Raw genomic sequence first — 18,748 nt, 5'->3', positions numbered from 1 at the left:
GTGTCGTTTGAAGATGATTCCCCGAGAGCAACAGCACTGACTAGATACCTGGGAGAGATGATTGCGAAGGATCTTCAGCCTCTGTCCATAGTGGAAGACCAAGGTTTCCAAGGATTTGTGAGAGCTCTTGACCCAAAATATAAACTCCCAGGAAGAAAAAAAACTGACCCATCTGCTCATCTTGTAAAGATGTTTGATGAATGCAAAGGCAAAGCAAGAGCATCTTTGCAAAATGCTTCTAGTGTTGTACTTGTCCACTGGACTTCAGTGTCAACAGAGGCATATTTGACTGTAACGTCATCCCCTTGAAAACTGGCAAATGAGGGAATTTATTTTGGAAACCCACACTTTCCATGGGCAGCACACAGCAGATAATATCAGTTTAGCGCTTAAACGCATCACAGAAGAATGGGGCATAACTGACAAGGTTGTTGCAGTTGTGACAGACAATGGTGCAAATATGGTTGCTGCAGTGCACAAGGCTGGATGGAAGCATCATCCATGTTTTTCTCCTTCGGGGGACTATTAAAGGCATTCTGATCAAAAGGAGGGATATGGCCTGATTTTGACTTGCAGGTTTTGTCAGGACAACATCACCTGCCAGTTGATGTGCTCATTGAAGTCCGTCGGTACTCAGAAGAAAAAGTGATTCCCAGAGATAGGGATGCACTGATTTGGTGGCAAGAACACAAACCAACCTTCCTAGCCCTGAGCAAACTAGCAGTGAGATACCTGGGAATTACTGCCACTTCTGTACCGGCAGAGAGAGTCTTTTCAAAGGCAGCAGAAGTTCTGAGCAAAAACTGGAACGGACTAAGGGGAAGACAGTAAATATGCTATTGTTCCTTAACAAAAACTTGTGAATGAGGGAAAGTGTCAATGTTGGATGCTTTTGTTGAAGTATTATTTATATGTTCAGTATTTTCAAGTTAACATGTTCATGTTACGTGAATTAAGAAGCAAGTTTTCATTTCATTTCATACTTATTTTTTCTTACTGTGTGAAACACCATTTTTGCATATTTTGTCTGATTGTGTCCTCTGTTCGGTTTTTCTGTAGTTGTATTAGCTTGGCTATATTGTAAATGAGGCTGCTACCTCAAAATGCTGTAAAATGGATAAATAAATAAATTAGTATTACTATCTTGTATTCTTTATGAAGCTATGATTTGAAATACACTTTTTTTTAGATTTACCAGACACATTAGGTGTATTTGCATAAAGTATCGGTATTGGATCGGTATCGCCAATACCAGCCTGAATTTTACTCAGCATTGGATCGGAGAGGAAATTGGTGGTATCGAACATCACTAGCGCTGACTCCCTCTGTCCAGCAGGCAGCGAGTCAGTTGTCGTTTTACCAGGGTCTCTATCCAAACTGTGGCAGTCTGAGGAGAACTGTTCCTCTTTTTGAATCACTGGGAGAAACTGAGATCACTGCATCTATAGGCTCGTTTTTTTTTTTTTTTTTTTGCATTCATTTTCATTTTAAGTGCACAGGGCTTTGTGGTGACGCCGGTTACATTTTTCACATGAAATGCTTCTAGTACGGCAGTCTTTGGCAACATGTCTTGTTCCAAAACACACAAAGCATCTTCTTAGTTTTCTCAACTTTTCACGTTTTTCAGGCACAGACATTTCATTACACTGTTTAGACAGATGATCATATTTCTCACAGAAGAGACACATTTGTCTGTCCACTTGACTGGAAGAACAAAGAGCAGATGCAGTCATCATATTCTGTCTGTTTGTGTGCATTTCCCATGCACCATGTTTTTCTTTTTCATGTTCTTTACTTGTGTTTTCCTTTGCGCCTTTTGTCATGTTTGCAGTGCGTTGTCGACTGTCCACTTCTTTCTGATTAAAGTTCATTAGCTCTTTCCAGACATCATTCTCTTCAACTTGTCTGCTAAAACCTAAGGTCATCTCTTCTAGTAGACGTTTCATTAGAATGGGGCACAGCAAGTGTCAGAGACGACTCTCACTGAAGGCAGACGATGGATCTGAATTTTACAGTTATTATACAAATATCTGTGTGCTCTAATGTCACTGCCATTCTTAACAGGATTTAGATTTAAAAGTTTGGTCATATGTGCATTAACCACCAAATCTTTTCTGACGAAAAAAAAATCATCATTTTTTGTTACTTCCTCCACTTCTTTGTCTAATTTTTCCAAACATTCTTCCTTTCCTTTAATAGATCCAGCAACTCTTCCAAAACGTCAGCATCAATTCTTGATTTAGAAAGCTCATCATCAATCTTACTCTGTACTCTTGTCACAGAGGAGCGGATTGGAGTTCTCTTCTTTTTAAGATGATCCATTTCAGCCATTGTTCTTCTTTTCTGTCTTCTTGATTGTCGTGCAAACTACTGAACGTTTCGTTCTTTCATTCTCCCATTCCCAGGTTTTGGCAGCAAATTTTGCATTGTAGGTCGCCCGACGTGCAAAACATGCTTGCTTGCGGATAGCGCATCTGTGGGAGCACCACCCATAGCTATATGCTAAATTCAAGGTAAAGATAACACTGTCTTGAAATGAACGAGCTACCCTTAGCGTCTGGTACTAGTGAAATGAGCTTGTTACTGAGGCAGATATGGTGACTAGCATGCTAAGATGGATAACTTTTTGTTTTGTTTTGTTTTGCTAAGATGGATAACACCAGTTAGTTTCCTCTCCAACATGATGCGAAGAAGAGAAGCACAGGCTTAATGTTATGTTTTACTTTAATGCTACCATTAAGTTTAGCTCGTATAACCTGTGTCATTACAAATTTAGGTTAAATTCACATGTCTCTCTTCATTTTTCTTTTTAGGACAGCAGTAACTCTGGCAGCAACAGGGCATCCACATCAAAAGCTGGTCAGCCCACAATTCAGCAAACATTTGAGAAACCAGTCGCCTATGCACTCACATCAAAGCATGCTAAAGTGGTACAGTGGTGGTACTGGAGAACCATACATCAGCTTCACAGTGCATCTCCTCTCCCCAGAGTGGGAACTGAAGTCCTTCTGTCTAGAAACTATGTTTTTCCCAGAGGACCACACAGCTGAACACATCTTAGAGTTTTTCTGAAAACATGTTGCAGGAGTGGAACATCACAGATGGCAGATTGTCTACCATCACAACAGACAATGCAGCTAATATGATAAAAGCATTTTGTGACCAACCCTCTGTTTAGCTTGGACGTTTTGGCCATAACCTTTACCTAGCTATAGCAAAAGCACTCAAAATTCAAAAAGTTGACACAGCTGTACTAGCATGCAGGCATCTACAAGGTTTCTCTCGCAGCTGGAATAGAAAAAGAGAACTGAAGAAGCAGCAGGCAACCCTGGAAATTCCTGAAAAATCACTAATTCATGACGTAGTGGCAAGGTGGGGGTCCACTTTCAAAGTGATAGAGAGATTTCTGGAACAGCAACAAGCATGGTGTGCAGTTCTTGTAGCAGACAGGAGCTTATGGCATTTAATGCCAAAGACAGTGATGTGCAAACTTTGGAGAGGGTCTACCAACTGCTGGGGCCTCTCATTGACTTTACAGATTTACTTGGCTCTGAAACAAAGACCACCCTCTCATTTTTGAAGCCTGTTATGGAACACATCACAACTGAAAAAGGTAATGATGGATGATCTGCAACAATGTTACTCCTGTGGGAGATCAAGAACGTGATTGACATCTCTTGCTTCACTATTCCCCGTTTCAAGGACAACCTCAGTCAAAACAAGGAAGATGTCATCAGGTCTGCTGAAGAGGAGGCTGTGAACCTGGCAGACACAATCTCACTGCTACCTCAAGAATCACCTGCAGCCATTGCTGATCAAAAACAGGAAACCAGCACTTCCACCACCACTGTCCCTCTGCTGCCACAAAGAAGGAAGACAAATCTCTGTCTTGCTTGCTCAAAAAAATTACATCAGCAAAACATCAGAGTCAATGTCGAAGATGCCTCCCCAAAAGAGAGAGTGAAAATGGAGATTAAACAGTATTTGTCTTACGCTCCCATATCCTCTGTTGCTGACCCACTGGCAGACACATGTGGAAGAGTTACCTCTCCTTAGCAGTGTCGCGAGAAAATTTCTCTGCGTCCCAGCCACCAGTGTGCCCTCAGAGAGGGTGTTCAGTTTGAGTGGGCACATCCTCACATCTCACCGCTCCAAGCTAAACCCAAGGAAAGTGAACATGCTCACATTCCTGCATCATAACTTGGACTGAGAGAAATGTATAGTTAGTGAGCAAGCCTCCAAAAAATGTATAGATTCAGTTTTAAGCTCCTGCCTGCATTTATTTATTTATTTTTTATCTCAGAAGTGTTTTTACTTTTTCAATTATTTATGTTCTGATTTTGAGTCACAGGTTTAGTGATTGCATTGATTTGCATTTTTGAAGTTGTTTTTTTTTCACAAAAAATAATTCATTTATGTCGTGACTTGAGTTGCACGTTTAGCCTCAGTTAAAGGACTGCATTAAGGACTGCATTTATTTATTTATTTATTTATTTTCCTTTTTTTTTTTTAGAAGGAACCTAGTTATTTGTTTATTGTTATTTATTTTAAATACATATTTACTAATGTTCCATCATGGCTATATTGTTTAAAAATAAAAGACTGTTCAATGGAAATGTTATTTTCAAAATAACACATTTTAGAGTTGTAATCATAATAAGGTTATCAAACTGTCAGAATTTCATACCGGCCCATGCCTACATATGACTGTGCCATTGAGCTTCAGCCCGGCTCATCTCCACCCAGGGATGTCTGTATTCTCTGTCAGCACCTGAGAGAGTTGCAATGGAGAGCTATATAAATGATTCATCATCTGGCCATCGTCTCCACCAGCAGGGGCAGGCTCCTTCTTTGTAGGAAGGAACGGTGGATCACTGAGACCATGCATCAATTACAGGGGTCTGAATAACATCACCATAAAGAATTGTTATCCACTCCCACTCATCTCATCCGCCTTTGAACTACGCCAAGGTGCCACTATCTTCACTAAACTAGATCTCCATAACGCCTACCACCTGGTTCACATTCGGGAGGGAGACGAGTGGAAAACAGCCTTTAACACCCCAACCGGACATTATGAATACCTGGTGATGCCCTTCGAGACTTACTAATGCCCCGGCTGTGTTTCAGGCTCTGGATGACATCCTCAGAGACATGCTAAGCTGCTTTGCGTTTGTCTACCTTGATGACATACTCATCTTTTCATGATCACAGGAGGAACACATTCATCACGTTCAGACCTCACTTTTTATCAAAGCTGAGAAATGTGAGTTCCACGCCCCTTCATTCTCCTTTCTGGGGTACATTGTTGCCAAAGACAGTATCTAGATGGACCCAGCTAAGATGCCCTCTCCCGTCAGTTCCAAGTTAGGGAGGAGAGCACCACCAAGACCACTCCCATCCTGCCTGCTTCCTACCTCATAGCTCCTGTCACCTGGGAGATAGAGGAGAGGGTGAGATCTGCTGCAGAGAACAATCCCAGCCCTAGCACCTGCCCCCAGAACTGCTTATTCATCCTTCAGAACTTGCGCTTGGATGTCCTCTTGCGGGGGCACTCCTCCAAGCTCACCTGCCATCCTGGAATTTAGCGGACCTGAGATGTACTATGTCAACAGTTTTGGTGGCCATTGCTGGAGGAGGACATCAAGGGTTTCATCAACGCGTGCATAGTCTGCAACCGATACAAGCCATCCCATCAGTCACCCGCCGGCTTCCTCCAACCCCTTCCTATCGCACACCATCCTTGGTCACACATCTCCCTGGACTTTGTCACTGGACTTAGTCCTTCCCAGGGCAATACAGTCATTCTGACTATTGTGGATCACTTCAGTAAGATAGCTCATTTTGTGCCTCTCCCCAAATTAACCCTCTGCTAAAGAGACCGCTGAACTGGTACTACAACATGTTTTCTGACTACATGGGCTCCTAGCTGACGTGGTATCAGATAGGGGGCCCCAGTTTGCATCAGTGCACTGTAGGGAGTTCTACAGCCTGCTGGGGGCCATGACCAGCTTATCATCCGGATTCCATCCTCAGTCCAACAGCCAAATGGAACGGATGAACGAAGAGATGGAGACTGCGCTGCCTTCTTCCTGGGCACAGCAAATCCTCCAGGTAGATTATGCTCACAACTCACTCACCAGCTCTGCCACGGGCCTATCACTCTTCCAGTGTGTGTACGGCTTCCAGCCCCTGCTTTCCCCTGCACTGGAGAGAGAGGTCTCCTGTCCTTCCGTTCAGAGGTTTATTCACTGCTGCCACCGCACTTGGTTCCAAGCTGGATCCTCTCTCCTCCATGTGTTGGGTCGTTAAACCACCAGCACCAACCATCATCGGTCTCAGGCTCCAGAATACCACAAGGGCCAGAGGGTTTGGTTATCCACTAGGGACCTTCCCCTTAGGACGGAGTCCAGAAAGCTGGGGTATATTGGACCCTTCCCCATCCAGAGGATCATCAGCCCCACAGCGGTAAGGTTGAGTCTTCCCTGCTCTATGAGAGTTCACCCCACCATCATCTAGATAATGACCTTCCTGTATTCCATGGGGAAAAAAATCAATGTTTGCACCTTCATCAGCTTATTTTTTCCCCAGATCTAAAAATTCGTTTCTTCTCATTCAGTGGGGCTTTTATTTCAAGGGCTTGTTATTTGGGAAATATCGTACCTTGCTGGTAGCCGCAGGGTTTTCCACACAAAAGTTAATGCAGTCCATTCAGATTGTTTAACTGTCAATGCCCCCCCAGTGTGGACTACACAGCACTTCCCGGTCAGTGGTATCAAATCAGTCCCTCAGTATCATACTGGTGTCCTCAGACCATCTCCTCACATAACTTATGGCTGGCGCTTTTCTTATTCACCATAGGCATGTAAGCAGGGAGCAGATGAACCAGGTTGTGATCAGAACGGCCCAGTGAGGGGAGGGGTGGTGAACTGGAAGTGTCCCTTGTGTCTGTATACAGTGAGTCCAAGGTTCTATTGTCTCTGGTGTGCCATTTCACATATTGGGAAAAGGTGGGGAGAGAGGAAGACAGGTAAACATGACTCAAGTCACCGGAGTTGAGAACAGGGACTAGGTGTGCAATATCTCCAGCTGTGAAACTACAGTGTGTAGGAGCTCACAGGCTGCACCTTCAACTTCAGTCGACAGGGGAGTTGTACACCATTATCGTAATGACATGCAAAAACTCCCTTGGGAGGTAATATGGCCAAATGCTCACTGCTAGCAGCTCAATGTCTCTAGTGTAGCGTTGCTCCTTTACACTGATATGCCCCAGATTACACCATCTCACAAACATTGCTATGTCCCCAGCCTTCCTCACACTGCTCTCCTTTGCTCTCCTGTCCCCTCTCAGCAGCTGAAAACCATCCAAAGTTAAATGCAAGTCTGGGGGAGTTCATTCAGCCTCGTATCTGTGAAACACATAATGCTACACACTGGGGAGTCCCTCAGCAGCCTGGTGAACGCCATTAGCTCTTCTATCTTACTGAAGACAGATCACACATTCCCCATAACAACAGATGGTATTGGATGGTTTATATCATATTTCTTCTCTCCACACTTCGCTCTGCATCCCCTCCTCCTTATTTTCACAGGGATCTTCAGTCTTTTTCCCTGGGAGTACCTTCATGTTACACAGTGCTAACAGCTGTTCCTGATTGTAAACAATGGAGCCGTGACTGCCTGGATCTCCCACTGCAGATTTAAATCATCAGAGAAAGAATAAAAAGCATATCACAGGTCTCACCAGTTGTACATCCATAGGTGGACACGTTCGACTGAGACTATTGAAGAAAGAATCACAAAAAAGCACAGAAACACACCAAAACAAAGAAAAGAGGTTGGAGGTGCTGTAACTAGCTGCCACTCTTGTGGTGCCATATTGGATACCTGAATATTCATTCTAATGAGAAGAATGACTCCAAAGCTATGGAGCTTGTGAATTTATTGGACAACTTTAAACTTACATTACATGTAAATGAAGCCACTGCTAACATTGTGAACTTGGACTGAAGATAATAAATACATCTCTGCAAACACGCATCCTCCCAGAATCCTTTAAAAGCAATGTTGTAAAACCCTTACCAAAGAAACCCAACATAGATAGTAATGCACTCACCAATTATAAGCTGATGTCCAATCTTACATTCATCAGTAAGATACTAGAAAAGATAGCCTCAGTGCAACTTAACTCCTTTCTTAAAGAAAATTATATTCTGGAGTATTTTCAGTCAGGCTTTAAAACATACCACAGCACTGAAACTGCTCTTACTAAAATAATCACTGACCTCAGACTTAAGTGTTATGAAAATAATATCTATTACTAGCTGTCTACTACTATAAGCACCAATACACGACATAAAACAGTGAAGTTCTCCACTTCAACCACAACAAAGCAAACTGTCGAAGTAAATGCATGGTCATTGTGTACCTGTTCATCAGTCATATTGTAAGTGATCCGTAGCACTGCCTTCCCGCCATGCTCTGCACTAGTGACTGATGTTTGAGGAGACAGGTTGTTCTTCAGCGTGGTCCAAACCTTTTCCTCTAAAAGGACAACATATATTGCCAATAGTCACCACATCTTATTCAGCAAAGATCAACTTGCACTATACAATATGTTAGCAGATGTGTAATAACACAATATACAGAGAAAAAGGTGAATGTTTCCATGTCACAGAAGCTACTGTGACATTTGCAAACAAAATTATGTTCTTGTTTGATTTACAAACAGGCATGAGAAGTCGTTTGTGGAGTCCAATAGGCATAGCTACAAAAGATAAATATTAACAATAGCAATAATGATGAAGCAAAATTCATGTTTTTTTAAAAAAAATGGAAGGAGCACTGACAACAGCTATTCTGACGGCTGTAGCTGTCAGACTATACAACAAAAACTGCTCCAAGTAATCAGTGCAATAATCTCTGCAATAAGCTGTGCAATAAAACATGTACATAACAGTCTGTAAATACTATTTACAATTTCTTACAATTTTTTAGGATGACGTTTCTTTTTATTTTTTATTTAAAATTCCCACTCTCTTGTATATACTGATGTTGTTTTTGCATGCACTTCTTATATTACTCTATCTGTTTTATTGATGCTGCTGTAATTTGGAATTTGCCCTGGCGGGACTAATAAAGGGATATTGAATTGAATTGAAATGTATTAAATTGAATTGAATTGAATTTTTTGCTGTTTTGCTCAGAGTCACATGAGAAAATTAAACTGACTAACCCTAAACCATTCCTGCAGTGCCATCTCACCTGTCATATCACAGCTGACTCTGAAGGGGGCAATAGATCCACTGCCGTCAGGGTCAATCCAGTAGCTCCCTGAGCTCTTCCCCTGGTGCTTATACTCCTCACAAGACTGCTGATATATTGCTACAGAGGAGAAACAACACAATGCTCAGTAGATACAAAACATTGTGTGTATGTCTGGCATGTGTGTGTGTGCACTCACAGGTATGGCAGGTAGCTCCAGTGTATCCAGTGCCACTACAGTTGCAGCTGAACGTGTCCCATGTTTGAGAACAGCGACCATCATGCTCACATTGGTTAGGAACACACCTGACATGATACACAATTTAACAGTGGACGGAGACTTGTTAACATAGGGAGAACACAGTAGGGAACAGTTTTCAACCCACAATATTTGCTGTGAGGAAACAAAACTACCACTTGTCTGACCTGTCTATAATGGCACACATATCCAGGCTGACATTTTCAAAGGTTCCAATAAGACCCTGCTCCACAGCCCTGAGGTCAGCAAGGTGGTCATCTATGTGGATCATCTGCATGCAACCCTGGAAGGAGCGCTGAAGTGATCGGGCGTTAGTGTGCAGGAAGTTGCCTAAAGTCAAGTGGAGAAATTCCAAGGTCGTTATTATATCCTCTGGAGAAATAATGATAGAATTAACTCTTTTTTTAACTCTTTATGTATTTATTTAATTATTTTTTATTTATAAACCAAAGAGATCATTGTTGACTTCAGGAAGAACCAGCCCCGGCACACTCCACTTCTCCTCAACAACACAGCTGTGGAGGTGGTCAGCAGCACCACGTTCCTGGGGGTGCACATCAGGGACAACCTCACGTGGTGTGTGAACACCGCGTCACTGATCAAAAGGGCACAGCAACGCCAGCGCTTTCTGTGCAGGATGAGGAGAGCCCACCTGCCCCTGCCCATCCTCACTACAGTCTACAGAAGCACCATAGAGAGCATCTTGACTAGCTGCATCTCTGTGTGGTGTGGAGGCTGCAGTGCTGTTGACTGGAAGAACGCGAGAGTGGTGAGGACAGAGCAGAAAATCATTGGGACATCTCTCCCCTCCATTCAGGACATTGCACCTAAACGCTGAATGTCCCGTGCCAGTCCTAGTTGGGGGTGTGGTAATTCAACAGTAAATTAGCATACTGGCTTTCTTTGGCTATTCACGTGCTTCTGTTCTTTTTTCGGCCAATCAGCTGCACGCTAAAAGGGAACCACATGGCTACTTATGCAGTTGCATAATAATCCAATCCCCTTTCTCCACATCACCGGCAGTTTTGAAAAAGGCCGATACATATGAGTGGAGCAGAAAGACGCCAGTGGGAGAGTGGAGTGATAGCACGCCAACTTACCGCAGCGAATTACCGATAGTGAAAAAAAACGCACGACTTGAAGTCCGTCGGTAGCAGAAGGATTTCCTTTGTCAAGAACGTCAGGAGCCAGACTCAAGGAGGATCAAATACTTCTGTAGTTTCCCGGGAGCGGCCGGCGTCTGTGGAGTTAAGAACGACGCGGTCCGACCGACGCCAATCGTGACCATCCTTGACTGACTGACTGACTGACTGACAGGTCCCAAGTATTGTGAGTACTGTGCATACTCGCCTTATTCACTCGTACTGCGCTAAGAGACTATCCTGGTATGCAACATTTTGATTTCCTGTTTTGATTTCGTTCGGAAGATCCGTGGTAAAACCCGGAGCAGATTTTTGAATGTACTTTTCGTTGATAAGGAAAACACTGGATTAAACTGAAGTGTGGGGAAAACCGGGGTGGACTGTCACTTTGAGGGACTGCACTGAATACTATTGCCACACACACACACACACGGCTGCATATTGCTTACTGGTTGATTAATACACAGTTGAATGTTACGTTAGTGTTCATTCAAAGTCACATACAGGGATTACAAACTGTTTTTTCATGGTAGATGCTATGGCTATACCTTACATTGTTTTTAGCTAGCGCAGTATAGTCGTTTTAAAATGCAAATGGTATGCACATCGAAACTTATGTTAGATGAGATTATCATATTATACGCTGTAATGGGAGGCTCAGATATGGTAATGTGAGCATCTGCTATTAATTTGAAAAACACACCAACCTGATGATGTGCTTGAATAATGTGTGAATAACACACCTTTGGGTGCATGAATAATACACCCACAGGTGAATAACACACCTTTGGGTGCACGAATAACACACCCATGGGTGAATAACACACCTTTGGGTGCATGAATAACACACCCACGGGTGAATAACACCGATTTGGGTGCATGAATTAAGTAGCATGACCCATGATCTGAAACAAGGGTTTTCTTTGTTTTTCTTTTTCAGAATTGGCAAAAACACCCTGGCAGACATAATCAAACACAGACTGATCCATCCCACTGCACCACAGAGTGACAGAATTTATTTTATTTTATTTAATATTAGAAATAAGTATCTACATTTGCTCCTTCTAACTCTTAAGTATATTACCTTTCTTTTTTCATTTTTATTCAGGGACTTTGTGTAACAAAAGAATTTTCCATTTCCATTTGATAACCATTGTTCAAACTACTACAATAGTTTCTGTCCTGCAGGCTAACAGATACCAGATGTCATTGATAGCTAGACCAGTAGGGGGTTGGGCTTATGTAAATGATTTGGAATGACTGTTTATTTTAACATTCTTTAAGATAATTGTAAATATTTTCACCTCATACTCCTCATACTCTTCATTTACATATCTACATACTTTTTAACTATTTTCTATCCTGTGCTGAGCCTGCTGCAATAGAAGTTTCGTTTAGTGTACACCTGCTGTTTACTCAATGACAGTTTGCCTGTGTCTATGTCTATGTTATTTAGTTTTTTTTATTATTATTTATTTATTGAATTGGGACAGTGCACATTAATCAACCTATCAGCACTAGGCACCAATGTAAATGTGCTGGAATTAGCACAAACATCATAAAACAAACCTAAATAACAACAGGATCACAGACATTACATAAAATATAAATAAGAAGTTAAGATCACAGACATAATACAGTCCATGCGTTAAAATGCAGGGAAGAGGTTTCTTATCTAAAACTTTGTCTTTTTGAAGAGAGTCTTGATTGGTTTTAATGTGCTTGCTGTTGTGTGTGACCAGGTTGTACAGCAGGAAGTTATGTGAGAAAATATCATTGCATGCATATAGGCTTTGGCTGACTGAGCAGTGAGAAAAGGTCTTATATGGTAGAAATTTGACAGGTTAAATGTAATGATATTTGGAATTTTTTTTATGTGTTGTAAGATTTGTGTCAAAGACAAATTGTTCCACCACTTCAAGGCTCTCTCCATTGACCAATACACATGGCTGTTCACCCTCTGCTGGCTGACAAGAGAAAAACGTGCATATGGTCTTTTTTTGTATTGAGACAGTGTTGCAGCAGCTTCTTGCTTTGATTTCACACATATAATACTGTGTCATCAGCATATCCTCCTGACTACCAGTAGTTCAAATTTGTCCTCTGTGGATGACATTTGAAAACCTGAATATCTCCCACCCACTGCTTACTTCTGAATTAACCCCTTTTACAGAGAACATTTATGGCTTTTCAATAATACCAAATGTGAAGAGGTGGGGCTTTGGTACCTTTCTCGTTCTCATTAAGGAAAATGGCATTCATCAGTGCAAGCACATTTTATGGGAAGAGGAAAAGTAAGGGCATAATACTTTTTTTTTCTTTAATTATTTTTGGGGCCTTTTGCCTTTATTGTGACTGAGACAGCTGAAGACGTGACAAGAAAAAGGGGCCGACACACAGAAATGAGCCACAGGTAGGAGTTGAACCTGGGGCCACTGCAGAGGACTGACAGCCTCAGTACATGGGGCACACACCTTACCAACTGAGCTATAGGGGTGCCACATGCAGAATACTTTTTATTGACTAGATTTTGGCCTGAAATGTTGTTTGCATATTTTAGTTAAAGTCTCTTAATAAGTCATTCAAGATGGCGCCGCGTGAGTGGCAGCAAGTTGCAGCAGCTCTGTCTTCTGTTATCCTCACTTTAGTGTTTTTTTGTATTTCTGTGTGTTTTTCTTGTGTTCTACTTTGTTTTGTAAAACCCCTATGGATATGCGCAATAGGGGCTCCACTTCTGTAATTTTTGCACTCGTTTTTCTGTTATTTTTTGGACTTTTTGAGCCTGCCTTGGGAGACCCTTTCAGCCATGACTCTATTGTCTACACACTGGACAAGCTGTTGGCCCTCAGACACACTGGACTGCTCCATAATGGGAAACCAGAGATTCCAGCGGAGATAAGCAGGAAACGGAGAGGCTGTAGAGGTGGTCTCAAGCGCCAGGAGAGAAGACGGAGATGTTTCCCATGGCTGTTATCATGGGAAACGTTTGCTCTCTCTCCAACAAGATGGACAAACTAGCAGTGCTAATAAGGTTGCAGCGGGAGTACAGGGAGAGAGGTCTTATGTGTTTTTCGGAGACATGGCTGAACCAGGACACACCGGACTCTGTTGTCTCCTTAGACGGATTTACCCTAGTCCGTGCGGACCGGAAAGTGGCAGGGAGCGGTAAGAAGAAAGGCGGTAGACTTTGTGTGTGTGTGTTACCCTAGCCACATCACTGTTAAAGAGCAGCTCTGTAGCAGGGACATTGAGCTTCTTGCAGTCAGCGTTTGGCCGTATTACATTCCTAGGGAGTTCTCACATGTTATTGTACTGACTGTGTACATCCCCCCGTCGGCTGATGCTGATGCTTCCTGCGAGCACATAAACAGCACATTGTCTACGCTGGAGACAAGACACCCACAGGCCCTCTTTCTCATCTTTGGGGACTTCAATCATGCCTCTCTCTCTGCCACTCTCTCCAACTTCACACAGTATGTAAACTGCCACAAAAGGGACAATAAAACTCTGGACCTTCTGTATGCTAATGTCAGGGAAGCAGATTTGACTCTGCCCCCACTCCAGCCCCCTCTCATTGGGGCCCCACTTCTTCACACATCTCCGGGCCAGTCGTCTCCCCTCAGCTGCTATCCTTAACACCTCAGCTCCCCTCAGACCACTCTGCACCAACCCCCGTTGTCATCAAGGCCCCACCACCACCACCACCACCTACAGCTCTGGACTACCCCCCACAGTCACCCCCCTCCCCTCTGTCCATCACTATGGACCAGGTGAGGAGGGAGCTCAGAAAGACAAAGGCCAGGAAAGCCACAGGCCCAGCTCCAGGATGCTCAGGGAGTGTGCAGACCAGCTCAGTCAGGTGGTTCTGTACATGTTCAACATGAGCCTCAGTCTGGAGAGAGTCCCGGCCCGGTGGAAGACCTCCTGAATGGTGCTGGTTCCAAAAACAGCCCATCCTAGGGAACCAAGCCACTACAGAAGAAGAAGAAGAAGAATCGGGGGGAGACATTCCCCTTTATTTGTCACACACACATGGTCGGAAACACGGCACACGGAGGTGAAATTTGACTTCCACTTTTGACCCATCCTGGTCGTCCCTCCTCCGCGGCAGACCAGGAGCGGTGGGCAGCCAAACCGGCGCCCGGGGACCCATTCTGTTGCGTCACCATTGGTCAGGTGGTGATCTTCTTGCATGTTTTTAGTGGGGGTATATTTTTACGGAGGATACCCCAGGTGAACACGGGGAGAACATGCAAACTCCACACAGAAAGGCCCTCCTCGAGCAGCAGGCACCGAAGCATGGTGGAGGACACACCCGGTGCCCGCAGCGAGATTCGAACCCGGGACCTTCTTGCTGTGAGGCGACAGTGTTGCCACCGTGCCACCGTGCCACCCAACAGACCTGTCACCCTGACCTCCCACCTCATGAAGACCATGGAGAGGATTGTCCTCGGCCACCTCCACACCCAGGTGAGCTCAGCGCTGGACCCGCTGCAGTTCACTTATCGACCTGGCATCGGGGTGGATGACGGCATCACCTACCATTCTACACCGGGCCCTGTCTCACCTGGAGTCCCCCGGGAGCACTGTGAGAGTCATGTTCTCTGACTTCTCCAGGGCTTTCAACACCATCCAACCGTCAATGCTGCGGGGGAAAATGGAGGTGGCTGGTGTGGACCAACAACTGGCTGCGTGGAGCATCGACTACCTCACTCACAGACCGCAGTACGTGAGGCTACATGGCTGTGTGTCAGATGTGGTAGTCAGCAGCACAAGGGCCCCCCAGGGAATGGTGCTGTCACCGTTCCTTTTCGCCCTCTACACCTCTGTCTTCATGTACAACTCCACCCTCTGTCATCTGTGGAAATCCTCTGATGACAGTGCCATTGTTGGGAGGTCATCATGGACTTCGTGGACTGGTGTCAGCAGAACCACCTGATCCTAAACACCAGCAAGACCAGGGAGATGGTTATTGATTTCCAAAGGAAACCTTCCCCTCACACACCGGTGAACATCCAGGGCTTGGTCATTGACATGGTGGACTCATTTAAGTACCTGGGTGTTCACCTCAACAATAAACTGGACTGGACAGACAATACTAACGCCCTGTACAGGAAAGGCCAGGAAGGGCTACACCTGCTGAGACTGAGGTCCTTTGGTGTGTGCAGGGCTCTACTCCAGACTTTCTATGACACTGTGGTGGCCTCTGCAGTGTTTTATGCCATAGTGTGCTGGGGAGGTGGCAGCATGGGCAGAGACAGGAAGAGACTGAACAAACTGGTTAAGAGAGCCAGCTCTGTCCTGGGCTACCCACTGGACTCCATCGAGGAAGTGGCGGACAGAAGGATGTTAGCCAAGCTGACATCTATCATGGACAACTCCTCCCACCCCATGCACCACACTGTGAGGACCCTGAGCAGCTCCTTCAGCACAAGACTTTTACATCCCCAGTGCAGGAAGGAGCGCTACCGCAGGTCTTTCCTGCCCACAGCCATCAGACTGTATAACAGTGCACAATAGTTGTGCAAGTTGTACTGATAACCATCTCACATTTTCCTCTGTTTTCATGTGCAATCGTCATTTTTAAATTACCTAAGTGTGTACGTATTGTATATATTGTAAATTACCATAAGGTATATAACATTTGTGCAATATATATATATATATTTTTTTTTTTGTCTTCTTGTCCTCTGACTTCTTGCACTCTTGTCTTGTTGCTGCTGTAAGATGTGAATTCCCCCCCATTGTGGGATAAATAAAGTCTATCATTATTTGAACTGTATTTTAGCATAGGATTTAAGTGTTTATAAAGTGTCCCAAAAAAAAAATCTTTAAAAAAAAATAAAAATGTTTTCAGTATTCTAATTACCTTACAAAGATTGGGGAATTTTCTTAAAAAATATGATTGAACAATATATTTTTTCCTGGTAGTCAGGAGGTTAAAGTTGAACTTTAACATTTGGACAGACCTTAGGTAAATTACTGACATAGAGGATGAACAGAATTGGACCCAGAATGGAGCCTTGTGGAACCCTGACTGAGCAGCCAAGGTAAGGTGTTTGTAAGTTTCCTATCTGTACAGCTTGTGGTCTATTTGACAGATATTATTTCATCCAGCAGAGGGCACCAATTAGAGAAAATAAAACATGGCTTTGGTTTATCGTGTCAAAACGCTCTTTTCAAGTCCAAAAAATAGTTCCTACATAACCACCCTGGTCTAATGAACCTTTGATATTCTCAAAAAAATAACAAATGGCTGTGTCTGTGGAGTGATGTTTGTAAAATCCAAACTGCATTGGATCTTGAGGGGTATGTCCATTGTTAAGACGTTCTGTTAACTCCATGCCAACCCATTTCTTGGTCACCTTTGGTGCAACTGGCAAGATACTTATCAGTCGATAATTCTCTGGTTTGGTCTTGTCACCAGCCTTAAAGACTGGGGTAACCTTCGCAGTCTTTCAGGTGGATGGCACTCCACCCTGTTTTCTTGATTGGTTTATTAGGTGTGCAATTGGCTAGGCAAAAGCTTCTCTAGGGTTCTTTATAAGGTTACTGTCCAGACCAAAAATGTCTCTGGCTTTAAGAACTTTTCAAAGAGGAAATTATTTTTAGAACCTCTGAAACTGATATGCCCCCTATGTTAAACACTGGTTAACTCTTTGCTGAGCAGTTAATGTCCGCTGCATGTTTCTTCCACTCCCCGTCAGCCAAATGGTCATAGCCAGGATCTTAGAAATGTTGAGGTTATGAGTCCAAGAGCCCCCCTTACACCAGGTCGAGTCAAATTTGGTCATATTTGAATATATTCAGCCTTTGGGTTGTGAAATATTAACATCACACCAGATTTCTGTAATGATAAATTCTCAAAATAGAGGACATGCCCACAGTGTCCTGTGTAATACCTATGAATGAAAATATGAAAATATCCTGCACTGCAACCACCTGATGAAATAAACAAAGTTGCTTTGGAATGTGAGTTAATCACCTCCAAAGTAGTAGGTTCCTCCAGTCTGAATCTGGATGGGGATGGCTGTTCTCACTGTGGATGCCTCGTCTCCATCCACTGTTAGCATAGCATAGTACTCCAATGCATTCAGATGGACACTGTGCCACTGGCCATCATTCAAACCTGAACCTGCAAAGAAAAGCATACTTCAGTCTATAAACATTTAACCGGATAAAATTAACAACAGTAACAACAAAAATTGAGGAAAGCAGAAAGATGACAAAGTAACAACTATTTGAGCAAACTGAAGGCTCCAGAACCTCCATTCTGAAGACCAGTGAGTTCAAGCTCACCTGATGAGATGTCAATACGAGCATTCTTTTTCTGTGTCACATTCATGTAGACGGTGACCTTGCCCTCTGTAAGTCCCACCTCCACCCAGCCATCAGCCAGCGCTGTGAACATCAGCAGCCCATTGGGATTCCATGTCCTGAAAGACAGACTGACTGACAGAGTGTCACTGTCACTCTGACCTGGCAGCCGCAGGTAGGATGTGGAGTTGAAGAAGACAGAGAAGGAGTTGGACTCAGCACACGAGAATGTCAGGTTATGCTACAATAGGAGAGAGAGAGAGAAATTAAGCTAGTAGGTTTCAATCATGGACTATTGAAACTACTGTTCAGTCAGCCCTAATGTTGAGAGTAAAACTTCATTTTTAATTGTATTTATTGATAAAAAATAACTTAATGATAAAAACATGTTCTAAACGAGTAAACACATTTGACCTGTGGTTGGTGCACTAACACTTCAGGAGTACTATTTTACCAGAGCCTTAATTATGAGCAGGGAGCATGACCTGAGATGTGACCACTGACCAACATAAACATCAACATTCAGCACGGTAGTGCTGAAAGTTTGCTGTTAGGTTAAGCCATAATAAATTGCTGTAAACAGTTTCACATAAGACAGATAAACACAAATAACATATCCTGTCTTGTTTAGCGATGATCTACGTCTTTAGTGGTGTTTCATTGGACCTCTGCGAGTCGTAACCTAGCAAACAACCATAACCATCATTTTATTTCTATGGTCATTGTCTCTGGAACAGCCTCCCTCAAGACCTGAGGGCAGCTGAGA

General features: G+C 43.5%; 1 protein-coding gene across 1 annotated transcript in view; it reads right to left on the bottom strand.

Annotated features, from left to right (window-relative positions):
- The window catches only part of cntnap2b (contactin associated protein 2b), a 141,123-nt gene that overhangs the window by 30,833 nt on the left and 91,542 nt on the right, over positions 1 to 18,748 (bottom strand). The window contains exons 8-13 of the mRNA XM_076745920.1: positions 17,965 to 18,223; positions 17,651 to 17,800; positions 9,691 to 9,853; positions 9,464 to 9,570; positions 9,265 to 9,384; positions 8,429 to 8,544 (exon numbers count right to left, since the gene is read on the bottom strand). Of these exons, the coding sequence (XP_076602035.1) occupies positions 8,429 to 8,544; positions 9,265 to 9,384; positions 9,464 to 9,570; positions 9,691 to 9,853; positions 17,651 to 17,800; positions 17,965 to 18,223 (915 nt within the window). The remainder of the gene's footprint in view (positions 1 to 8,428; positions 8,545 to 9,264; positions 9,385 to 9,463; positions 9,571 to 9,690; positions 9,854 to 17,650; positions 17,801 to 17,964; positions 18,224 to 18,748) is intronic.

Source organism: Chaetodon auriga, chromosome 12 (assembly GCF_051107435.1).
Source record: "Chaetodon auriga isolate fChaAug3 chromosome 12, fChaAug3.hap1, whole genome shotgun sequence".
Taxonomy (NCBI): Eukaryota; Metazoa; Chordata; class Actinopteri; order Chaetodontiformes; family Chaetodontidae; genus Chaetodon; species Chaetodon auriga.
The sequence above is the reverse complement of the archived record's forward strand: the minus strand, read 5'-3'. Positions and strand labels throughout refer to the sequence as shown.